The sequence below is a fragment of the Myotis daubentonii genome, chromosome 18 (genome assembly GCF_963259705.1).
Source record: "Myotis daubentonii chromosome 18, mMyoDau2.1, whole genome shotgun sequence".
NCBI classification, from domain to species: domain Eukaryota; kingdom Metazoa; phylum Chordata; class Mammalia; order Chiroptera; family Vespertilionidae; genus Myotis; species Myotis daubentonii.
In genome coordinates this window covers 12,097,448-12,118,545 of record NC_081857.1, presented here as the reverse complement: position 1 = coordinate 12,118,545, position 21,098 = coordinate 12,097,448, and the positions used below count along the sequence as shown (strand labels likewise).

The window sequence follows — 21,098 nt, the reverse complement described above, 5'->3', positions numbered from 1 at the left end:
CTGAACTCAGGGGCACCCTTCTGGCCTCATTATTTCAGGATTCCAAGAAGTCTGCCTCCCACTCCTACTGGCCACATATCCCAATTTAGTTACCCAGACACACACACCCGCCATTGAATGCCAGCTCCATAGAAATGCAAAGTTACACTTAAATTTCTGAATTTGAAGAGCCGCAGAGGGAGAGAAAAGGGTGAAACCCTGAAAGGCAGGCGCTGACTAGGAATTCTGTTCCCCAGCGGAGTTGGAAACTCCGTGGCTCGGTGCCAGCCAGCAAAGCATCTCTATGAAATGCGCCGGGTTTGGGTTTGGGGCGGAGGCGGAGGCGGGGGCCAGAGTTCAGGGGCCGCACAATAGCTCTTGGCTCCCAGCCTCTGCAGCAGGTGTTGGGAGGGCTACGGAGGGAGAGAGGGAAGCAGGCGCCTCGCAGATGCAAAATCTGGACTGGATCTGAGCCCACAAATACTGGGTTCCCCGCTTGGGTTTGCAAAAAAAAAAAGTTTTGCATAAAAATGCTTGCACTGGAACACGGACATGGAGTCCCCATTAAGGTCAGGCAAGGGATGAGGATGGCTGGTGACACCCCTGTTGTGGCCCGGGAATGGCAAAGGTGCCTAAAATTGGGTTCCCTCCTGTGAGGCTGACCTGCCCAGTGGGCTCTCTCCTCCAGAGGAGTTCTCCCTCCAAAGAACCCGACAGCCACGCAGCATGTCCCAGGTACCTGCCCTCTCACTGGGCAGTGGGCATGTCCAACTGTACCACTCACTCCCTGCTGCCCCTGCCTTGGCCACCAGCTCCTGCCAGCATCACTTTTCCCAGGTAGAACACACCAAAGCTATGGACGGAGGACATCCACATTCCTCAACTTGTAGGTGTGCCCACAAACCTGTCGGCAATGCCGGAGCCTCCTGGTGGCTCCGGCCCACCCCTGTCACCCTCCAGGCCAGATGTGGCTTCTAGAATGACTGAGCCACGTCATCATAGTCTCAGATCTCCTCTGCCCTGCGAACTGCTTACCTGTCCTCAGAGACGCCCTGCTACCTGCCAGGGCACACCTCTCCTTCCAGCCACTCTGCCTGCCAAGAGCAGGCAGGGAGCAAGCTTTTTCCTGGTCATACCCAGAGCTTTCTTCTCTCTTCTTCACCAGCCCCTCCTGCCACCCTTCCCACAGGCCACCACCAGCCTGCCCGGGGGAGGGAAGGAGGAGAAGGGCCCAGCTCAGCCCGCGGGCCCACACGCTGGACTTCAGCGGAGGCGGAGGGCTGAGGGAGATTGCTCAAGAAGCTCTGGGTCCCGGGGGATTCGCAACCTTCCTGTCTCTTCTGTGTGCCTTGCTCTTGCGAGTGTGTTATTGTCTCCAGGGCTATTTATCTCTGTTAGGGCTGGTGCCATAAATAGTATGATAAAAAAGAGCCATTTCAGCGAGTCAATGAGATAAAGGCTCCAGTCAAGAGCTCACTTTAGAGCTATCTTAAGGATTCACTTAAACCTCCATAATTCTTTTCTGTGACAGCATTCATATTTAGATCCATTATGTGCCTGGAAAGGAAGAGGGGGAAGGGCGGAGGAGTTCCGTGGGAATCACTGCTCCGCCCCCCCCCCTGCCACCCCCTGCAGTGGGGAATCTGGTACTGTCCCCGCTGTGTCCCCTGGCTATTAGTTTGGGGAAACACCAGCGTGTTTCCGTGTGACATAAGTGGCAACCACATGCCCCCGTGTGGAGATGCCATGGTGCCCACCTGCCACCGTGGGCCGAGGCGCCAGGAGCCAGAGATAAAGTTGTCGGGAAACAGCCACACAGTATTCTGACAGAGGCAGCCCTGCCTGCGACTCCTCGTCTGTCTCCCTGTCTCCAGGCATTATTTCACACCACACACATCTATTTAAAATGTGCCGCGTGACAGGTAGCGTATCTCAGAGAATAAAACACGGTCCCTGCCTTCAGAAAGCCATTAACCCAGCCACAAGATCACATGTATGTTGTCCCACACAGCTAAGACCCTGGGCAGACTTTCAGATATCCCCGGAGAAGAATAGTAATAGTCATTATTGATATTATTACAGGGGCCAGGAGGCCATTTTCTAAGCAATAACTCATGTAATCCTTACCACAACCCTACGAGATAAGGTCAACATTTTACAGTTGGGGAAACTGAGGCACAGAGAGATTAAATAATTTGCCCAAAGGGCCACAGCCAGCATGCAATCGATCTGGGTTAGAACCCAGCTCGCCTGGCTCCAGAGTTTATGTTCTTAGCCTCCTATGCGCTCACGGTCCCCACCTCCCCTCCCTGGCTCATTGAGAAACCTCTAAAGATGCTGACTAGAGCTATGCTTTGTGTCTAAACCGAATCTCTCATTCGGGGAGTTAATCCCACTTCCTCCTAGCCTGCCTTTCACTGCAATAGAGACCATCTGGGAGGCACCCAAGCCTCTGGGATGAGAGAACGTGGTAATGAGGGGACCAGCCACAGGCCTCAGAGCAGCAAACCCCTCTTGCTTACGCCTAGGGGACAATGGAGCCCAACAGAGGGTTCCCGCAGGCCTGACCTCTTGCCAATCTGTGTCTGTGGCAGGTGCTCCCGCAGGGACAAGTGCCAACGGGCCTGGGAACCCAATCGATTTGCTGCCAGCATCAGCCAGTGCATGAGCCTCGAGGTGCGTCCCAGCAGCATCTCAGTGTCTGAGCACAGCCGGCAGGTAAGTCACCCAGGAGGACAGGGGGACACGGAGCACACACGCGTGTGGGCGGGTTCCTTTAACACTCGCGCAGGAAGCTGTAAATGGATCGTGCTTTCCATGCTCCACGGGAACTGTATTTATAGAAAACCCGCGGCAACTGCTTTTGTAAAGGGCACAGTCATCCTGCATACTCCTTGCAAATTCATTATCCATTGATCTGTTTTGTAAACCTCGATTTTGCATTTAGCAGCCAACATCTACAACATCCTGCAATCCGATAGCAGATAACGCATTCTTTGGTAGATGCTGTATTTATAATCCTCCACCCATACAGCCTCTCACAGAAACCTGAGAGTTGCATTTGTGTGTGTGTGTGTGTGTGTGTGTGTGTGTGAGAGAGGAACAGAGACAGACTTAATTCACAGTGTGTGTGTGTGTGCTTCAAAGAGAATATTAAAGAGAAGACAATAGCCCTTAACCACCTGTCAAAGTGCAACCCCAAATACCTCATGTCCTCGGGCCCTGCACAATTATTTCATTCTGAAGTTTTATGAGCATTCACGAATGTTAATTAGTTAATGAACCTTCCAAGATTCCCGTTTATTCATCCCCACGGGGAGGTTTTGGCTCCCAGGGAGCTGAGGGAACAAATAGCGGAGTTTGTACCTAAGTCTCTGGGCCCCATGGAAACGAAACTGGGGCAGGGATTCAGCGGCAAGCAAATGTATGGGAAGGCGAGGGGACACCCACTGTGACTGCGAAGCCCTCTGCTGCTAAATCCCGCCAGGTGCCCGTAGGAAGACGCAAGGAGGCCCATCGACCTCACGGCTCCCAACACGGAGGCCACAGGGCTGATGTATGTCACGGTGACCCCTTATGGGCACCTCCCACTGCCAGAGGGAGCCAGTCTCATTTCTCACATATTGTTTTAAATACCACTTAGAGGTGATATTGTGGTCATTGACTACAAGCTCACTTCCAAGTGCACTGAATTCAGCGCAGCATCTTGCCATTAAATGGTTTCTCAAGCAGCAGATTGTTCTGGCAATCGGGCAGTCGGGGATGTTTTTACCATTCCCAGGAGGGTGTTCACACTGGAAAAGCTGGCTACCACTGGCCTAGGTCTCTGGAAGCTGTTCCAGGTCACAGCTGACATCATCCACGCCAACGGCGCCCATTCCCTGCTCTCTCTCATCCTCTCCACACCCTGGGAAGTGACTGCCCCTCCAGGGGAGCTGTCAGCAGGCCAAGAGCCCAAGAGGGACAGATAAACAGAAACTTGAACATGTTCACCCCATTGATAAGCAGCCCCTGAACCCCGAAGGACAGCCAGAGTGAGGAGCTGGCTGTCTCTCACCAACCTGGTGAGCTCCTGGGAACCTCCAGTTTGGTGACACTTACTCTCCGAGGAGCCAAGGCTACAGCTTGTGAAGGGCTCAGCTCGTGACTTGCTTTCAAGCTTGCGTGGCTTCATGTCAAAATTAGCTGTGTCTGAGATGGATTTGGGTACCTTTCCCCCGAGGGCACCCCACCCCAGTGATTCATAATAACATTAATAAAGACCATTGACCCTGGCAGCGCTGCTGTAATTGTTCAATGTCAAAGCCAGATCACGGACATCAGCATCCTTTCTTACAGATGAAGTCAGGGGAGATTAGTGAGGCGGCGGCAATGGCAGGGCCAGGACTGGGGCCAGGTCTCCACGCCCCTGGGGCTCTTCCAAGGGCACCAGCTCTTTGCTTCTGAGCCTCTTTGCTCCTCCCACAGCTCAGCCTGGTTGTGAATGATGCTCCAGATCTGTCTGCGGGCATCAAATGTGCCTTCGGGAACCTGACAGAGGTGGAGGGACAGGTGTCCGGGACCAAAGTCATCTGCATCTCACCTGGGCCTAAGGATGTTCCTGTCATCCCGTTGGATCAAGGTAAGAAGTGTCTGCCATGAGAGTCACATGGTAGGGCCTGCCCTCCGAGGGGGACCAGGGGTAGAGCACGCAGGGAACCAGGTGACAAGTACCAGCGCAGAAGTTGCCTGACCAAGTCTCCTTGTGCCCAACACCCAAATGGGCTATATAACGAGTTTTAGAGCAAACTGACATGCCCCAAAGAGAAACTGAGGAAGAAGGAAATCCCTTGCTCCCATTTGAATTAAGGCTGCATTGGTGTGCAAAGCATTTTTCTAGACTTCCCTTCTTGGAATGGCTGTGGCTTTAGCCGGTGGTTTCCAGTGGGGTTCTCTCCACAGAACTGGAGGCTTGAGGGGTTCTGGCTTAATCCTTCTCAAAGTGTTTCAGTCGCTGAACTTGCCAGACCAAAGGCTGGGCTCTGTGGGATGTGACTGATGACGTCCTCCCTAAGCCAGGTGTGGGCTGCCTGGCTCTCAGCAGGATGAAAGGGACTCTGAAGAGATGACTCAGGCAGGTGCTATCTACCACCTGTGCCCCGCGAGCCCTGAGATAGCGGAATGATTTACCCTCAGGGTCTCCACTGGGCCCGCAGGTTGTCACCTCCATCTTTTTCCCTTTATTTTCCAGACTGGTTTGGGCTAGAACTGCAGCTGAGATCCAAGGAGACAGGGAAGATATTTGTCAGCACCGAGTTCAAGTTCTACAACTGCAGCGCCCACCAACTGTAAGTCCTTGTCAGAGCCTTGCCCTGGGTCTGGATGTGGGTGTGGGATTTCTCTGAGCTTGAATCATGTCATATTCACCTCCCGGTCTTCCTACGGGGCCTAGTACATTGTCTGGAACAGGGGAAGCTCTCCATCAAGGTTACTTTCCCATTCCATTCAGTTTATTCAGTTACGTTCATCTGAATGGCAGTCACAGACCAGAGCCTCGGGTCTCATTCAGACTCCCTTGCCTTCCCCCACCCCCCAAAAACCCTACCCCCAGCTCTCAAGCTAAGAGAGTAAAAAGAAGGTTTGAACTAAAGACTAAGATCATGGTCTAGAACAGTGGTCGGCAAACTCATTAGTCAACAGAGCCAAATATCAACAGTACAATGACTGAAATTTCTTTTGAGAGCCAGATTTTTTAAACTTAAACTATATAGGTAGGTACATGGTTATTAACTTAATTAGGGTACTCCTAAGGCTTAGGAAGAGCCACACTCAAGGGGCCAAAGAGCCGCATGTGGCTCGTGAGCCGCAGTTTGCCGACCACGGGTCTAGAACCATAAGAAAAAGTCTTCATTTCTGACCAGTTGGTGGTGCATTTCAACATAGAGATTGACAGTGAGTAGAGTTAGACATGTCATCCATGACCAAATGAAGAAGGACTCAGATAAGACTCAGCTATGCATGCAGTTACCCCCAGAGGAGGGACAGGGATGGGGCCATAGCCCTGCCCAGCACCCGGGATCAGGACCTGGGCTGGGAGAGGGAGAGGAGGCTTTAACTCCACTGGGGTTCGAACCCAGCTTCAACTTTTTAAGAAGGCGGTGGGAGCCAGACTAAACCCTAGCCTCCAGAGGGCCTTGAATGCAGCCCAGCTGACTTCACCAGTGTCTACAGCAGCAGAATGCCTACCAGTGGGTGCCCACAAGCTATGAGATCCTACAGCTGCTCAGGAAGCTGGAGGAGCCAGGGGCAGTGGAGAAATGGACCCACATTCAGTTTCTGCTGGGCCTCTCTGGGAAAGAAACAGACTTCTTTCATACAAAGTGGGAACAATGGTCACAGGCCCGTGACCTTGGACATTCAGCAAGGAGTGAGATCAAACAACTCCATACCAGAGGAAACAGTAATTGGGAATATTCTGTGGACCCATCCTTCCCATTGTTTGGGACAAGAACAGCCTGGGGTCTACATAATAGGCAGAAGTCCAAGGCATCAAGTCTATAGGGTGGGCATGATGGGCTCAGCATCCACAGGGGAGAGGGTCTGTTTGTAGCTAAACCTGAGAGCAATCTTTAGCCCTTAAAATAGACCAGTAGTCGGCAAACTGCAGCTCGTGAGCCACATGCGGTTCTTTGGCCCCTTGAGTGTGGCTCTTCCACAAAATACCGACTTCTGCGCATGGGCCACAAAGTTTCAATCGCACTGTCCGTGTGCGCCCACATGTGGTATTTTGTGGAAGAGCCACACTCAAGGGGCCAAAGAGCCGCCTGTGGCTCGCCAGCTGCAGTTTGCTGACCACTGAAATAGACCAATGAGCCAGTCTTCATTTTCCCTGCTCTGCTCTTGATTTTGATGATTAGAATCATCTGCTAGAGTTCTAGGGCCTCCACAGTAGTTAAGGAAGGAGACATGGCTGAGCCCCTTTGGGACAAGTCAACAGATGTGCTGAGAAAGGACAGTGTTAAAAATGGTCCGGGGGGAGGAGCCAGGGCAATAGGGCTGAAGTCAAAACAGACAACATTGCCCACTAACCACTGCATTCTAATCCCAGCTATCCCTGTTCTGGGAAATGCGAGCATCTTGGGAAAAGAACCTCCCAACCTTCTTCTCAAACTCCAACACAGTGGTGATGGAACCCACTGTTTGTGAGCGCATTCTCACCTCCATGGCAGTCCAGCGTGATGTCACCACTTTCAACCATGCATTGCTATGGCAACAGAGATGCTGTCCCAAGCAAAGTTTTAGGGAAGACAAAAAAGTGGGTCTCCTTGACAGCACGGGTTCCATCCTTTTATTACCAAAAACTATCTCTCTTGGCATTCATTGTAACAAGTCACAGAACCAAGTTCAATCTCTCCTTTTAGTGTGGGAAACTGAGGCCTGCAGAGGACAAGTGCTTCAACGAAAGGCACAAAATTAGTCACTGGAAGAGCCAGGCTTAGACCCCATGTCATCATCCTTGGACCATTGTCATTATTTACTTGCTGGATCGTAAGGTGTTAGCAAGAATCAGTCAATCTGGCCTAAGCTCATAAATGAAGTCACTTTGGGCATATCGGGAGGGGAAACAAATGATCGCCAAGGGGGAGATGAATGCAGTTGGCTAACGCACCCAACACACAGCCAATGGCCCCCAGGGATGGAGCCCCATCCACCCAAGTGTAATGAGAGCCCCCCACCAGGTGGTGCCAGACTGCAGACCCGCCATGTCCCTTCCAGGTTGTCCGGTCATGAAAGGCTCGGCTAGGGAAGCTGTGGAGTGGCAGGAAGACCAGCCCCAGGTTACAGAATCCATTCCCATTATAATGGTCCGGTCATACACAGAGCGCCAAAATAATATGCACATCCTGCAGGTACAACAGCAGGGAGGGAAGCGCTCGCCCTGGCAAAAATGCATGAGCCACACAGCCTATTGCCACCTATGCCTGGCTACTTGGAGAGCCAACGTTTCCATTTAATACTGTTTAACTCCCAACGCTCAGGAACACAAGTGATGTGAACCAATCATTAACAAATATTTGAGAGTTTGAAATAACAGGTCATTTAAGGGCTTGAAAATAATACATTTAGCATTGTATTTTTCAAAACCATCTCCTATACATTCTCTGGTTTGATGCTAAAATCCCTGTAGAGGAGCCAGGAAAGTTTGATTACAGACAGATGAAGAAAATTCCTATTCAGAAGCTGGAGTGACTGACTCGGGGTGACCCCAGTGGCAGAGGCAGAGGCAAGACTGGAATCAGAGCTGCCCAGTTTCTACCCCAGTGCTCTTTCAGCCTTTTTGTCTTATAAGTAGGCCTTTGAAGGGTTTCCCAAACACACTCTCTTGGCCTTGAACTCTTAGTTTCTGAAACAATCTGTTATATTCAGCCAGAAAAGTGGAATTTGCCTATCCTAGAAGAAATGTTTAACCACCAGCAATCCGGGGCGGGGAACCTCATATTAGTGTTTGCCAATTCCTGTGGTGTAAATACTCCCTGTGGCCGATTTCAAGCTATCAACCCACTTGAAAAATTCCTGAGGATATAAATAACCAGCTCTCATGAACTGATACAGGCCAGCTCTAGCACACCTCTGCTTCATAAGTTACAGTATTTCTACTCTGGACTCATTTATTTTTTTCAGTTCTCTCGTCCTGTGAATAGCGTAGAAGGAGAATCCACAATGATCAGTGTTGAGGGCTGCCCCATCAATATACTCTCCTGAGAATGAGACTATGATCACAGACTAACATCAGGATACATAGGCTGCCTGGTGCCCTTATCCTCTCTCTCTGTGTCCTTCTCTTTGCCTCTGACTGTCTTTGTCCTTGCAGGTGCCTGTCTTGTGTCAACAGCGCCTTCCGCTGCCATTGGTGCAAGTACCGCAACCTCTGTACTCACGACCCCACCACCTGCTCCTTCCAGGAGGGCCGGATCAATATTTCAGAGGTAAATGGGGATCACCTTGGCCTGGCATTGTTCCCAGTGAATCTGAGTGGCCCTCCCTTTCAGATGGTCAATCCAGCAGCTTGGCCATCTCCTGGCCCTGGCCCAGCTTGGTCTTCTTCCAGAGATTCTACATGTTAGAAAGCCCTGTTGTTATAAAGTTCAGAAAGTGGCAGGAAACACCCCAGAGGCAGAGAAGTGCGCTGTAGCTACTAGACTCCTAAGACTCTATGAATTCAAAAACCTGAAGGGAACTGAAGGTTGAGGCTGAAAGCTTAGAGGAAACATATCCCACCAAACAGACTCCATGGTCTAGAAAAGTGCAGTGAATGGCGTTTATTCTTTGAGTGTAAGCCCTTTGCTTGGCTGCAGACATAGTCTAGTTCAATAGAACATTCCCTCGCAACCATTCTTTCATGCCAGCTTCTCTTCCAAGTGTGAAATTCAATGATTCTCTGACTCTGATGTATGACTGGGTGGGTGGCCTATAGAGAGAGAGAAGTTCAGTGAGTGAAAAGAACCAGGCCTTGCTAAAAGTCCCATTTTATTATGTAGTCAATGTTTCATCCCTAAGGCCTGACCCACCTTGGTTATCAAAACAGTGGAAAAAAACCAATTGCCTCTCTGTCTATGAATATTCCATCCAATGATTATTCACTGATGTTAACTTTCTTACATATTCGCACTATGCCTTAGAACAATGAAGCCTGCTTGGTCAACTACCCTTTCCCTTCCCAGTGTTTTTCATACCTGTGGGTAGCCAGTGGTTGCATTTGAACAACTGTAGAGACTTTATGCATTCACACATATGCACATGTGCATATATACATGTATCCCTCTTTTTTTTTTTCCTTGTAATCCTCAAGTGAGGATATTTTTCCATTGACTTTTAGAGAGAGTGGAAGGGACAGGGAAAGACAGAGAGAGAGAAACATCAATGTGAGAGAGACACATTGATTGGTTGCCTCCTACATAGGCCCCGACCAAGGCCAGGGGTCAAGTCTGCAACTGAGGTATATGCCCTTGACTGGGACCGAACCTGGGGCCCTTCAGTCCGCACTCTATCCACTGAGCCCAACTGGCTAGGGCTAACCATCCTCTCTTAGTCTACCTTTTAGAAATCCACAAACATAAATAGGTGACAAGTAGCATTTGCACTTATTGCTACTGTACATGTCTCCCTCTTGCACGAAACCACAAGATCCTTGAAGGCAAAGGTTACATCTTCCCTTTAAGTCCTCAGTGCCTTCTTCAGTGAATGTTTGTGGAATCCATGCCTGAAAGAATGGACGGACCAAGGACCACTCTACCCAAATGCCATTGATAAAAAGGGTTCCTTGGATCTATGTGTCTAATATATCAAGAAATAGAGTCTCATGTGTCTCCTAATCTTGAAAGATGTGCTGGATAAACATGAGAAAGCAGGCCTATATGTGTGTGTGTGTGTGTGTGTGTAATCATCATGGTGTGCACCTTAAATATCTTACAATTTTATTTGTCAATTACACCTCAATAAAGCTAAAAACATTTTTTAAATTAAAATAAAAAAGAAAGTAGGCCTTTGAAAGGTTTCCCAAACACATACTCTTGGCCTTGAACTCTAAGTTTCTGAAGCAATATGTGTTATATTCAGCCAGAAAAATGGAATTCGCCTGTTATATAAGAGAAACATAGACGGTGCCCAAGGGGATTTAAGGCAGACCCACCCCCAGGTGCCTCACGATGGGATACCTAGTTGCTTGAAAACCTTTGAGAAAAGGTGTCTCCTCCAGCCAGTTGCTGGGCTTTGACGTAGCTGGTCAGTAAGCAGTGCACTGGTCTTAGTGGACCCTCGGAATCCATCCCAGCCCGGGATTCTGCAGGAGCTGAAACTGCTCTCAGGCCTGTCTTCTCACTGGTAGGAGAGGCCTGAGAGCCCCAGGGAATAGAGTGGGCTGGTTACCCCAGCTTGGGAGTTAATGGAAGAATGTGAAGGCTGGGAGGTGGGCGGCCAGGAAGTGCAGAAGCCACTGGAAGACCTGCACAGGCAGCAAAGGATCAAAATAGTCTCAGAGACTGACCTTCACATTGGCCACTTCTAAACTGCTAAGTTCCTTAAGAGAATAAATGGAGATAGACCACAGGGCAGGGGAGGGGAGGGAGAGAGAAGGAGAGAGAGAGAGAGAGAGAGAGAGAGAGAGAGAGAGAGAGAGAGAGAGAGAGCGAGCTCTGGACAAGAAGGAACAGCTGCTGCATTTGCTCCTAGGGGCTCCCCCTCGGGCAGGAGAAACCCAAAGCCAAGCCAGCAACCGCCAGCAGCTGGAGCGAGGGCAGGAGTGTCACAGAGCAAGACAAATAAACTGCCTGGTGTGGAGGCCGGGGGGCTGGGCCCCAGAAGGCTAATTGGAAGCATGCCGGCCTCCCTCGGCCGTTTAGAAGCCGCTGGAACACAGCTCCCTCGCAGCCCCGGGGCTGAGATTCAGGCCTGAGGTCCAGGCGTCCAGAGAGCTGGGCCTGAAGGAAGCTTTTGCCCTCCACCCCTTGCATCTCAGGATTGAATTAATAAGGAAAGAGGCCTGGGGTCCACCCAGAGGCTTCCCATAGCCTTTTAGTTTTGCTTTTTCTCCTTAACGTAGGTTCCCTGGAGTAGGAGAGGTGCCTTTGTCTGCCCGCACCTCCCACCTTCCCCAGCGGGAATGGAGCGGACCCCTCTCTTCCTGCTCATATGCACAGGCCGCAGGGTCCTGGGATGGGCGGTAAGGGAAGCCCGGACTCCATCAGCCCCAGATTTTTCTCAGGAAGGGAAATAAGGTGCAGGCTCCCAGCGAGTTGCCAGTCCTGGCTGCTGTGCAGCCCATCCCAGCACATAGCACCCCCCAACCCTGCTCTCTCTGTCCAGAGCTCTGCTTATGGGAACCTCATTCTTGAAAATGTGGGGCAGCAAAGGTGCACGTGTCCAACTTGGGAGAGGTTCCCCTGACTCTACTAGGTTCTCTGACAGCCTCAGGTTCTTCTGGGGACTGGAAACCCCGTAGGTGCCTCTTTGGAGTTCCTAGAATATCTCTTATACTTCCAGTAAGGCACCCCCAAAATTTTAGGTCTGTACATCCTAGAAACAACATATAACTGATTAGCTCCGTTGATTTGCATGGCAACACGAATGCATTACACATTTGTAGTTCTCTCACATGTGACAGGAGCTCTCAGCGTGTGTGGGGGGCCGGGGGGGTGGGATGAGTGGTACAGAGCAGCAGCCACAGCACCTGGGAACTTGTTAGAAATTCAAATTCTTGGGCCTCATCCCAGGTTAGCCTGAAGATTGAGAACCACTGACATATGGCATCTCAATTGATTCTCGCAACAGACCTGCAGTTTCACATAATTCATATTTGACACATATAGTAACCAAGATGCTACAAATTCAGGATTTTTGCCCAAGGCTACAGAGAACTCAAGCGTCCAAAAAAAGCTGAGTACAGTATGCTTTCTACAGAAAACCAGGGCCAGTTAGCGTGTCTGTCTGCATGGCCACAGCCACACTGGTGGACCTGACCTTGGTCTGGCCCGTGGCTGTCGGTCCTAAGGGTTCAGGCTGTGGAGGGACCCTTCTCCGTGGATGGAGATACTGCCCCTGGAAGGTGGGTCAGTAGTGCCACACCCAGAGAGAGGCCACCGGCCCGTGCGGTAGGTCTGCCCATTTCCTTCCAGAGGGCTGGTGGCCCAGCTCCACTCGTAGACTTGACAACAAGGAACTGCTCTTCTGGAGCGAATGCGGTGCAAAAATGAAAACACAGCAGTAAACATTTATTGAGTGCTTACTATACAAGCAATATTTTAAATATCTGTATATCTCATTTACTCTCTGAAATGGACTCTATTATGGAAAAATAAACTGAGGTTTAGGTATACACATGAGAGAAATACACAGGAATAATATTAACCTTGTTCATCCCATGTATTACCATTTACATACTTGTATACCCTTTCATGCACGTTCATGTTGTCACTCATTATCAGCCCCATTTTCTAGATGAGGAAACGGAATTGCAGTTGAACCATCTCTTGAACTCCCTTAAGGTCGTGAACTAAAACTTCCCCTCCCCTGCACCCCCCACCTCCCCACCCCCGCTCAGAGCACAGCGGATCTCTGACAGGACCCCCCAAATCTCCGCCTCCGGGCTGGATCCAGCTGCGACATGGTGTTAGCGAGCGGAGTGCACGGGAGTATGTATGGCTTTCAGCTTTAAAAGCTCATCTCCCTCCATGGCTAAGCCAGGCCTAGTTAGATGTAGATACATAAATATCTTCTTTATGCCCTGCCCCAGGGGAAAGATAGAACCAAATAAATCCGATTAGCTGCCCAGGATGCTGGCTGCTCTCGCTCTTTGAAGTCCGGTGGGTGAAGATAATGCCATTTTCACATGGGAGAAGTAGTCTCGGAGGGCGGAGGGTCCCCAGCACTGAACGCTGGCGATGCACAGCTAAACGGGAGGGCGATGCCACCCTAAGGCCATGGGGCTCCTGTGCCAGGGTCCTGCCCTCCCTGTGCTCCTGTTGTCTCCTCCTGGCTCCCCGTGCCCCTGGGGCATTCCCAGATACATCTGGTCATGCTGATGGCAACTCAGGTGGCTGCTAAGGAGGTGATGCTTCCGCCTATAAACAGAAGAATATGATGACCTAGAGAGGCCAGGCCACGCTCAGGGGGCCAGTAGTAGCAATGGGCATTTTATGGATGTTAACGACAGTCCTTACATCCCAGGGAAGAAGAATCATGGCATGGATTTTTGTCTCTTGTTATTAGGACAGGAACTGTGTGTGTGTGTGTGTGTGTGTGTGTGCATGCGCGCGCGCTCACAGAAGCAAACAGGTTGAAGAGGCCTCATTGTAGCGGATGAAAGCCATCACCTTCCTCAAGTCCCAGAGGTATTGCATTTCCGACAATTCGGCAACTTTCTGGGCCACCCGCTCCACTGCGCCTGCCTTCAGCCCTGGCCACTGATTTCCACCCACAACTCGCTGCCCCTGTCTTCCCCTGTTTCCCAAGGAGGCAGTGTACCTGGCCACCAACCAGTTTTTTCTTTTGCTCGAGAGATGAGCAGTACGAATCCTACTCTCTATGGCCTGAGAGAAGCAGCCAAATACACAAACAAAAGCCTAAGACATCCTTGTCTCCTGGGGCAATCTTGGAGCCCCTGATCATTGTCTTCAAATGTAGTGCCAGAAGGTCTGAAACAGCAGACCATTAGGAATTTTTGTAAAATGTTTAGAATTTCTTAAGAAAAAACAAACAAACTCCTAAGAGCCCTCATAAACTCTCTTCTTTTGATTCTTTAATCTCCAAACTGAATCAGATTTAGCCCAGACAAAGAGCAAGGATGTGTACACGTGTGTGCATCTATAATATTACACATAATAAAACAAATCCCTATATAAGTATCTATTTTTGTCAAAGTTAAAAGGATTCTACAGTCCTGTTTACTAACCCAAGACATTTTACTCCCAAAAGCATATCTTTAACGCTCTGCTACTGAAATTTGAATTTGTTCTCTGGGCTCATTAGAGATGAAAAACAATGGCCATCATTTACAATGTGTCAACTAGTTCCAGTCTGAAGATTTATTCCACACCCCCCGCTCTCGCTCACACACACACACACACACACACTGTACCTCAGCCTCATTTCTAGTCTAAATTAACATTCCAATTTATTAGACTCGATGGGGATTTTTTTTAGCCACTCACAGGAAGCAGTACCTCCTTTTCCATAGGATGCCTGGGTTTCCCTAAAGTGGTGTTTATTTTTTTCTTGGCTATAAATATATGAAAGACTCTGTCAAGAGTACCCGCAGGGAATGAAGGTGAAAACTCGGCAAAGAGCAAGTTTATGAGTTGGCAGCTTGAGTGACTGGCTTCTGAACAGGGACCCCTCTGTCTGGGGTCGCCCTGTGACCCCGGCTCTCGTGGAAACCTCGCCTGCTTGGGTCCTCGCATGCAGCTGGCCCGCAGGCCAGGGTCAGCACCTGGAGCTTCCTGCAGGCCTCCTAGATAGGTTTCTGTGGGAAATTTCCCCTGGGTCCAGCTTTTCGTAAATCCTCAGATTTCTTAATAGACACGGGCATGCCAAGTTGGTAATTGTGTGATTCTAGAAACAATGACCACTTCCAACCCAGCTTTGGGAATCAAACTCCTTCTCAGGTGTCTTGATGTCCAGAAGGCAGGGCTGTCCCCTCCTCTGTAAAGAATCTAGAAATAAGATCTAGAAGGAAAGTTAGAGATCTTTTTGTCTGCTGCTTTGTTTTCTCATTTTTCATTTACCCTCCCAGAAGCAATGACCAGGCATCCACTACCTGTCAGGAACTGGGGTAAAGACTGGGGACACAGAGCCTGATCCTCAAGGCTCACAGACCAGTGAGAAAGGCAAGCCAACCAGAATCCAATTCTGAGGTCTAGATGCGATCAGGGGAGGATATCCGTAACCCAGCCTGAAGGCCAGTGCAGGGAGAGGGTCAGGGACAGCTTCCCAAAGCAGGAGATGCTGCCCCGTCAGTGTGGCTCAGTGGTTGAGCGTTGACCTATGACCCAGGAGGAGGTCACAGTTCGATATCCTGGTCAGGACACATGCCTGGATTGAGGGCTTGATTCCCAGCGGGAGGTGTGCAGGGGGTAGCCAGTCAGTGATTCTCTCTCATCATTAATGTTTCTATCTCTCCCTCTTCCTTTCTCTCTGAAAACAATAAAAATTATTTTTAAGAAAAAGAAGGAAATGCTGAGTTTGCAGACTAATTAGAGGCAATTAGCTAAAGGTGGGCCAGGAGGAAGATTGGGGGGGGGGGGGGGTAGGAGTGAGTGTTTCCCATAGAGAGAAAAGTACCTTCCAAGGACCAGAGGCGGATGAGTAAGGCTGGCCCCTCAGAACTAATCGTAAGCTTACATGGCTGGACCCTGATGCACAAGAACCCGCAGCGAAGGAGGTAGGCAGGGACCAGGTTGTGAAGGGCCTGCATCTGAGGCCCAGAGAGAGGAAGAGCCTGCCTAAGCCCAGCTCTCCCCATTCCCTCTAAGGCTGTCCATTGCTAACCGTTGCCTGTTGAGCAGTGTTGGGCCTTAAGGCTCGCCGCCAGCATTAGGACAATGTATTGCATGTGACTGTGCCCCCAGGCACTCAATGCCAGTAGCTCCCTCTGCAGGGTAAGGACATCAACCCCAGGGACTCCCCAACGCTCCCTCTGCGAACCCCAGCGGACGGGAAGGGGATAGGGAGAGAGGCACCATCTTCCAGAATTTCCCTAGTTGATCCCTGGAAACAGGAAATGGTTGCAGGGGGAGGTGACAGCCAGGTCCTCACGGAGCGAGGCTTCTGGACTCTGTCTTCCTTGGAGGGGGAGAAAGTGGACAGGGGATCGGGGCTGCGGAGAGCTGGAGAAGCAACATCTAGGAAGAGAAATGAGGAAAAGCAATCACTTCCTTTCTCAGGGTCCTTCTCAGAGCCTCTCCCCATCAAGACCTGTGTGTGTGTGTGTGTGTGTGTGTGTGTGTGTGTGTTTCAGTTTTTTTCTCAAAGCAACGCGGCATCCATGCAGGGCCTGGTAATGAAATGAGATAAAAGGCCAGAGCCAGTGTTTAGAGCATTGCTGGGAGGCTGACCAGCCTCCTGGAAAGGCCGCAGTGGGAGCTGGGAGCTGAGGCCGCTGATAACAGACTGCCTCAGGCGGGGACTGTGCAAGCGGCTGGGGAGATGAGTGGAACCGAGAGGTGGGGGTTCCAGGTTGGAGGCAGGGGCGCATGGAGCCTCTTTCATCCTGTGTCTCGGGAGATAAAATCCGCAGCCTGCCACACCAGTGCCTGGAAATTAATTCCTAAAGGGTTTCACACATTCCAGATCCAGGACAACTCGTGGGTTAGGAATAACAGTGTCAAGGCGGGGAGTTAAGAGATCGATTTCATTTTCCCTGCTGACTCCACGTGCCCCTTGAGAGAGGCATGTCTTTCTCCTGGGCAGCCCACCTGGACACCAGAGGGTCTGGGCCTGGCATCGGGCCCTGTCCTCTGCCCTGGCTCAGGTGAGCAGGAAGGCGTGAGCCGGACAGACGGAACCTCTCTGCTTGCTCCCCCAGGACTGTCCCCAGCTGGTGCCCACGGAGGAGATCTTGATACCCGTCGGGGAAGTAAAGCCCATCACCCTTAAGGCTCGAAACCTGCCCCAGCCTCAGTCCGGCCAGCGAGGCTATGAGTGTGTCCTCAGCATCCAGGGGGCCGTCCACCGGGTCCCCGCCCTGCGCTTCAACAGCTCCAGCGTCCAGTGCCAGAACAGCTCGGTAAGAGGACTCGGGCCTGGGCCCTGCTGGGAGCTGGGCTTCTCTCACCCCTGCCAAGGCCTCAGCCTGGCCTGCCCCAGCTTCCAGAACCTCCCAGGTCCACAGTCCGGCCCCTCGGCAAGCACAGATCAGGCGATGGTGTCAGAGGAGCTGGAGTGCTCTGTGCCCTTTCTGAGTTGGATGGGTGCCTCTTGAGGTCTTTGGCGAAACTTCAGCCAAAGCCGGTCAGACCCTGCAAACCCCGTCCCCGTTCGGGGAGTGGATAAACCAACAGGAGGGCGCTGCACGGGAGCGACCAGCAGGAAGCAGGATGGGATGGGGGGAGGCGGGAAGGAAGGAAGTGGAGGCCGTGAGTTTCAAGAGCAGCCAGGGTTCAACCAATTCCGAAGGCCAGACAGAAAGCCCGAGGTGTTTAATTATAATAGCAGCCCGGAGAAGATCTTCTATCTGCCAACTCCCTGTCTCCGCAGGTGGGAGGTCAGCGGGAGATGGGGGTGACATGACAAAGGTGTTGAGGGAAGCTAATTCGCCCGGGAGAGATAAAGAGGATCTGGGCCGCTTATCAGGGAGCTGTCAGATTGCCGGGTCACAGGCGCTTGATGGAATTTGTAATCGGTGGAAGGCCGCCAAGCACAAAGGGAAGTTGGGACAAGAAAGAAATGGAACAACAAAGGGAGAAGGTGGCAGGAGGGGCTCCGGGCAAAAGGGCTGATGGGGACATGCCCTGAGAGCTAAGTGGCCAGGGCTGGGGCGGTCCCCACGGAGGGGGTTCCCAGAGGTCCCCTTCACAAAGACACAGGGCCTGGGCCACCGAGAGAGGCGATTTCTGACGTGTGTGGGGGGGTTACACGTCCTCTGTGGGGTCAGCACCATAGAGAATCGACTCCTGGCCACAGCTTGAGGCCGTTTGTGGCAGCACTGATCAGGTATCCGCCCGTGAGGCTCTGGGCCCTTCCCTAGCAGAGTGCTGACCAAGGTCAAGCTCACCTGCAGGAAGAAAGGACCATGCAGGGCCCAGCCAACCGTGTGTTACACACATGCTCTGCTCAAGGCTCTGGGGTTTACAGGCAGCACATGCACCTCTGGAGAGAGTAGACTTGCACGGGGAACCGTGCAAAGCAGTCCTGGGTTAAAGGCAGAAGTTGGCAACCCCAGGGGACAGAGAGCCTGGGGCGGGCTGGCCGGGGTGTCAGAGAAGACACCTGGGGAAGGCGAGTCTGAGCTAGACCAGAAAGATAAAGGGGGGGAAGGACCATGTCATAGGGAGAGGGGGGCATTCCTTGTGAGGAGGGAATGGAGGCACCGGGGCGGGGTGGGGGGGAGGGGAGTACGTGGGCGAGTTGGTTTGCAGTCAAGTGGACTCAGAGACTTCTGGAGGAGAGCAGAGGAAGAGAAGGTTGGAGGAGTCAGTTTGGACCTGGAAGGCACTGAATGCCGAGCTAAGGGGTTTGACCTGGATCCTGTTGGCCTTAGTGATTAGGAGCCAGGGTGGTGGGCCACAGAGATATTTGAGCGGCACATGGGGTTCCTCAGATTGGCCCGCTGCTGCTTTCTCAGTCCAGGGAACCAGGGTCCCTAGCTTCTTTCCTGCTGTAGTCCCGGTCCCCTGAGACGCCCAGCATCCCTGCCCCCCGTCATAACCTCACCAGCATGTGCCTCTGCCCTCCCCTGCAGTACCAGTACGACGGGATGGACATCAGCAACCTGGCCGTGGACTTTGCCGTGGTGTGGAATGGCAATTTCATCATCGACAACCCTCAGCACCTGAAAGGTAAGCGGCTGCTTCTGGGTAGAGTTTTGATCCGTCCGTGACCCTGGGAAGGACCGGGGCTGGCGGGATCGGAGCGTGCGGCCGCTGTGCCAGGAATAACACACTGCCTCTGTCAGCGGAACTCTGCCGAGGGTCCGAAAGCAACACTGGGAGCCATCAAAGGAGTCCTGTGAGGATCCCTGTTTTATTACAACCAGAGCATCCGCTGTGGCTGCCGGCTCATCGCGGTTTTCTTCGGCTCCCAGAGACTTTGAAGTGTCTGTGGAACCTGACCCAGGAGAGCAGCAGGGGGAATGTCCCACCAGTTTCCCTGGAAAATGGGGATCTTGTTTCCAATCAGGTTCTGGCCCCGTCCTTGCACAAAGAAGGTTTTCAAGGCTGCTCCCCTGGTCCTGGGGTGGGTGGGAGAGGCCAGCGTGGGGACTCAAGTGCACAGCTGGCGCAGGAAGTTCAGGAGGGAGCTGGGCTGATGCAGGGGGACTCTCCCGGAGGGTCACCCTCATTCATGATGTGCAGCGCCTCCTATGGGCCAGGCAGGTGCTACCCTCAGTTCAGTTAATACCAACATTCCATCATGCTTTCAAGAATGACAAAGGTACCTCCAATTTGATGAGCACGCATTGATTATTTTTTTAATATTTTTATTGATTTCACAAAGGAAGGGAGAGGGAGAGAGATAGAAACATCAAGTATGAAAGAGAATCATTGATTGGCTGCCTCCTGCACACCCCACATTGGGGATCGATCGAAACCGCAACCCGGGCATGTGCCCTGACCTGGAATTGAACCATGACTTCCTGGTTCATAGGTCAATGCTCAAATACTGAGACATGCCAGCCAGGCTGAAATTATTTTTTTAATCATTGCAACAACCAGGATAGGTAAGCACCAGTATTATGCTCATTTTATAGATTAAAAAACCGAGACCCAGTGAGGTTAAGGAATGGACCGAGAGTGCTCACTTCGACAGCACCTATACTAAGACTGAAATGATGCAGGCTATATATAGCCTGGCCCTGCACAAATGTGCCAATTCACAAAGTGTTTTGTGTTTTTAAGACAAATAGTGTATGATATCTTTATATGTAGAATCTTAAACAAACAAAAAAACAGCAAACTCCGAGAAACAGGAAGTAGAAGAGTCGTTACCAGGGCTGGGGATTGGGGGAACCAGGGAGAGCTGTGTACAATGGTACAAACATTCAACTAGAAGATGAATAAGATCTGAGGATCTAATGTAAAACATGGTGCCTTTAGTTAATAACACCGTGTCGTATAATTGAAATTTGCAAGCAGCGCAGAACTTACATGTTCTCACTATGTGTATGGTGAAGGCTGTGTGTGTTAATGAACTAAATGAAAGGAATCCTTGCCTTGTGTATGCGTATAGCACAGCATCACGATTTCAATATGATACAACCTTATTTGTCAATTTACCTCAATAAAGCTGGAAAAAATAAAGGAAAGAAAGGGACCAAGAGTCAGCTAGTAAGAGCCAGGATTTGAACCAAGAGAACCAAGAGAGCTAACGCTGAAACACATCTCTTTCTTCCCAGTGACTGAGGCCACTGTGGGGTGTGACGGCTCCTCCTCCAGAACACTCCCCCCCCCCCCCCCGTGAGCCACATGCCTCACCACAGTTCAAACAGCTAGGGTTGCCACAGGCCTCTCCCTGTGCGCCTGAGGGTCACCGCAGGGACACCGGGACGGAGACCAAGGCCACAGCAGGGCCTGCAAAGGCTTCGGATCCATGGGCTGCAGCTCCCTGTCCCGGACGCTGCCTGAAAGCCCATGCTGCTTACACTGGGGGAGAGAAACTGAGCCAGCGAGGGTTTTTGGGTTTTCCTCTTTCTCCTCATACCCAGGCCACATTTTCTCGGCGCTGAGAGATAGATGTTTCCCCTGCTGAGCTTCTAGGCTCGGTTCCCAGAGGCTGCCTGTGCACCTGGAGCTGAAAGAAACATGGCCAATCCAAGCTGTCGCATCGGCACCCTCCCTTGCGGTGCGGGACAACTTTTAAGCAGCTCTTGAGTGCACGGGCGATGCCATCTTCACCTCCGTCTCCCTCCCACAGCCCCAGTGATCCTGGAG

At 51.4% G+C, this 21,098-nt stretch overlaps 1 protein-coding gene across 3 annotated transcripts in view; it reads left to right on the top strand.

Annotated features, from left to right (window-relative positions):
* Window positions 1–21,098, top strand: part of PLXNA2 (plexin A2) — a 214,114-nt gene that overhangs the window by 134,257 nt on the left and 58,759 nt on the right. For 2 of the 3 annotated variants that reach the window (XM_059673734.1, XM_059673733.1), the window contains 6 exons: window positions 2,574–2,697; window positions 4,447–4,600; window positions 5,210–5,306; window positions 8,831–8,945; window positions 17,036–17,236; window positions 18,911–19,007. In XM_059673734.1, the coding sequence (XP_059529717.1) occupies window positions 2,574–2,697; window positions 4,447–4,600; window positions 5,210–5,306; window positions 8,831–8,945; window positions 17,036–17,236; window positions 18,911–19,007 (788 nt within the window). The remainder of the gene's footprint in view (window positions 1–2,573; window positions 2,698–4,446; window positions 4,601–5,209; window positions 5,307–8,830; window positions 8,946–17,035; window positions 17,237–18,910; window positions 19,008–21,098) is intronic. The other variant, XM_059673735.1, reaches the window with a different exon arrangement.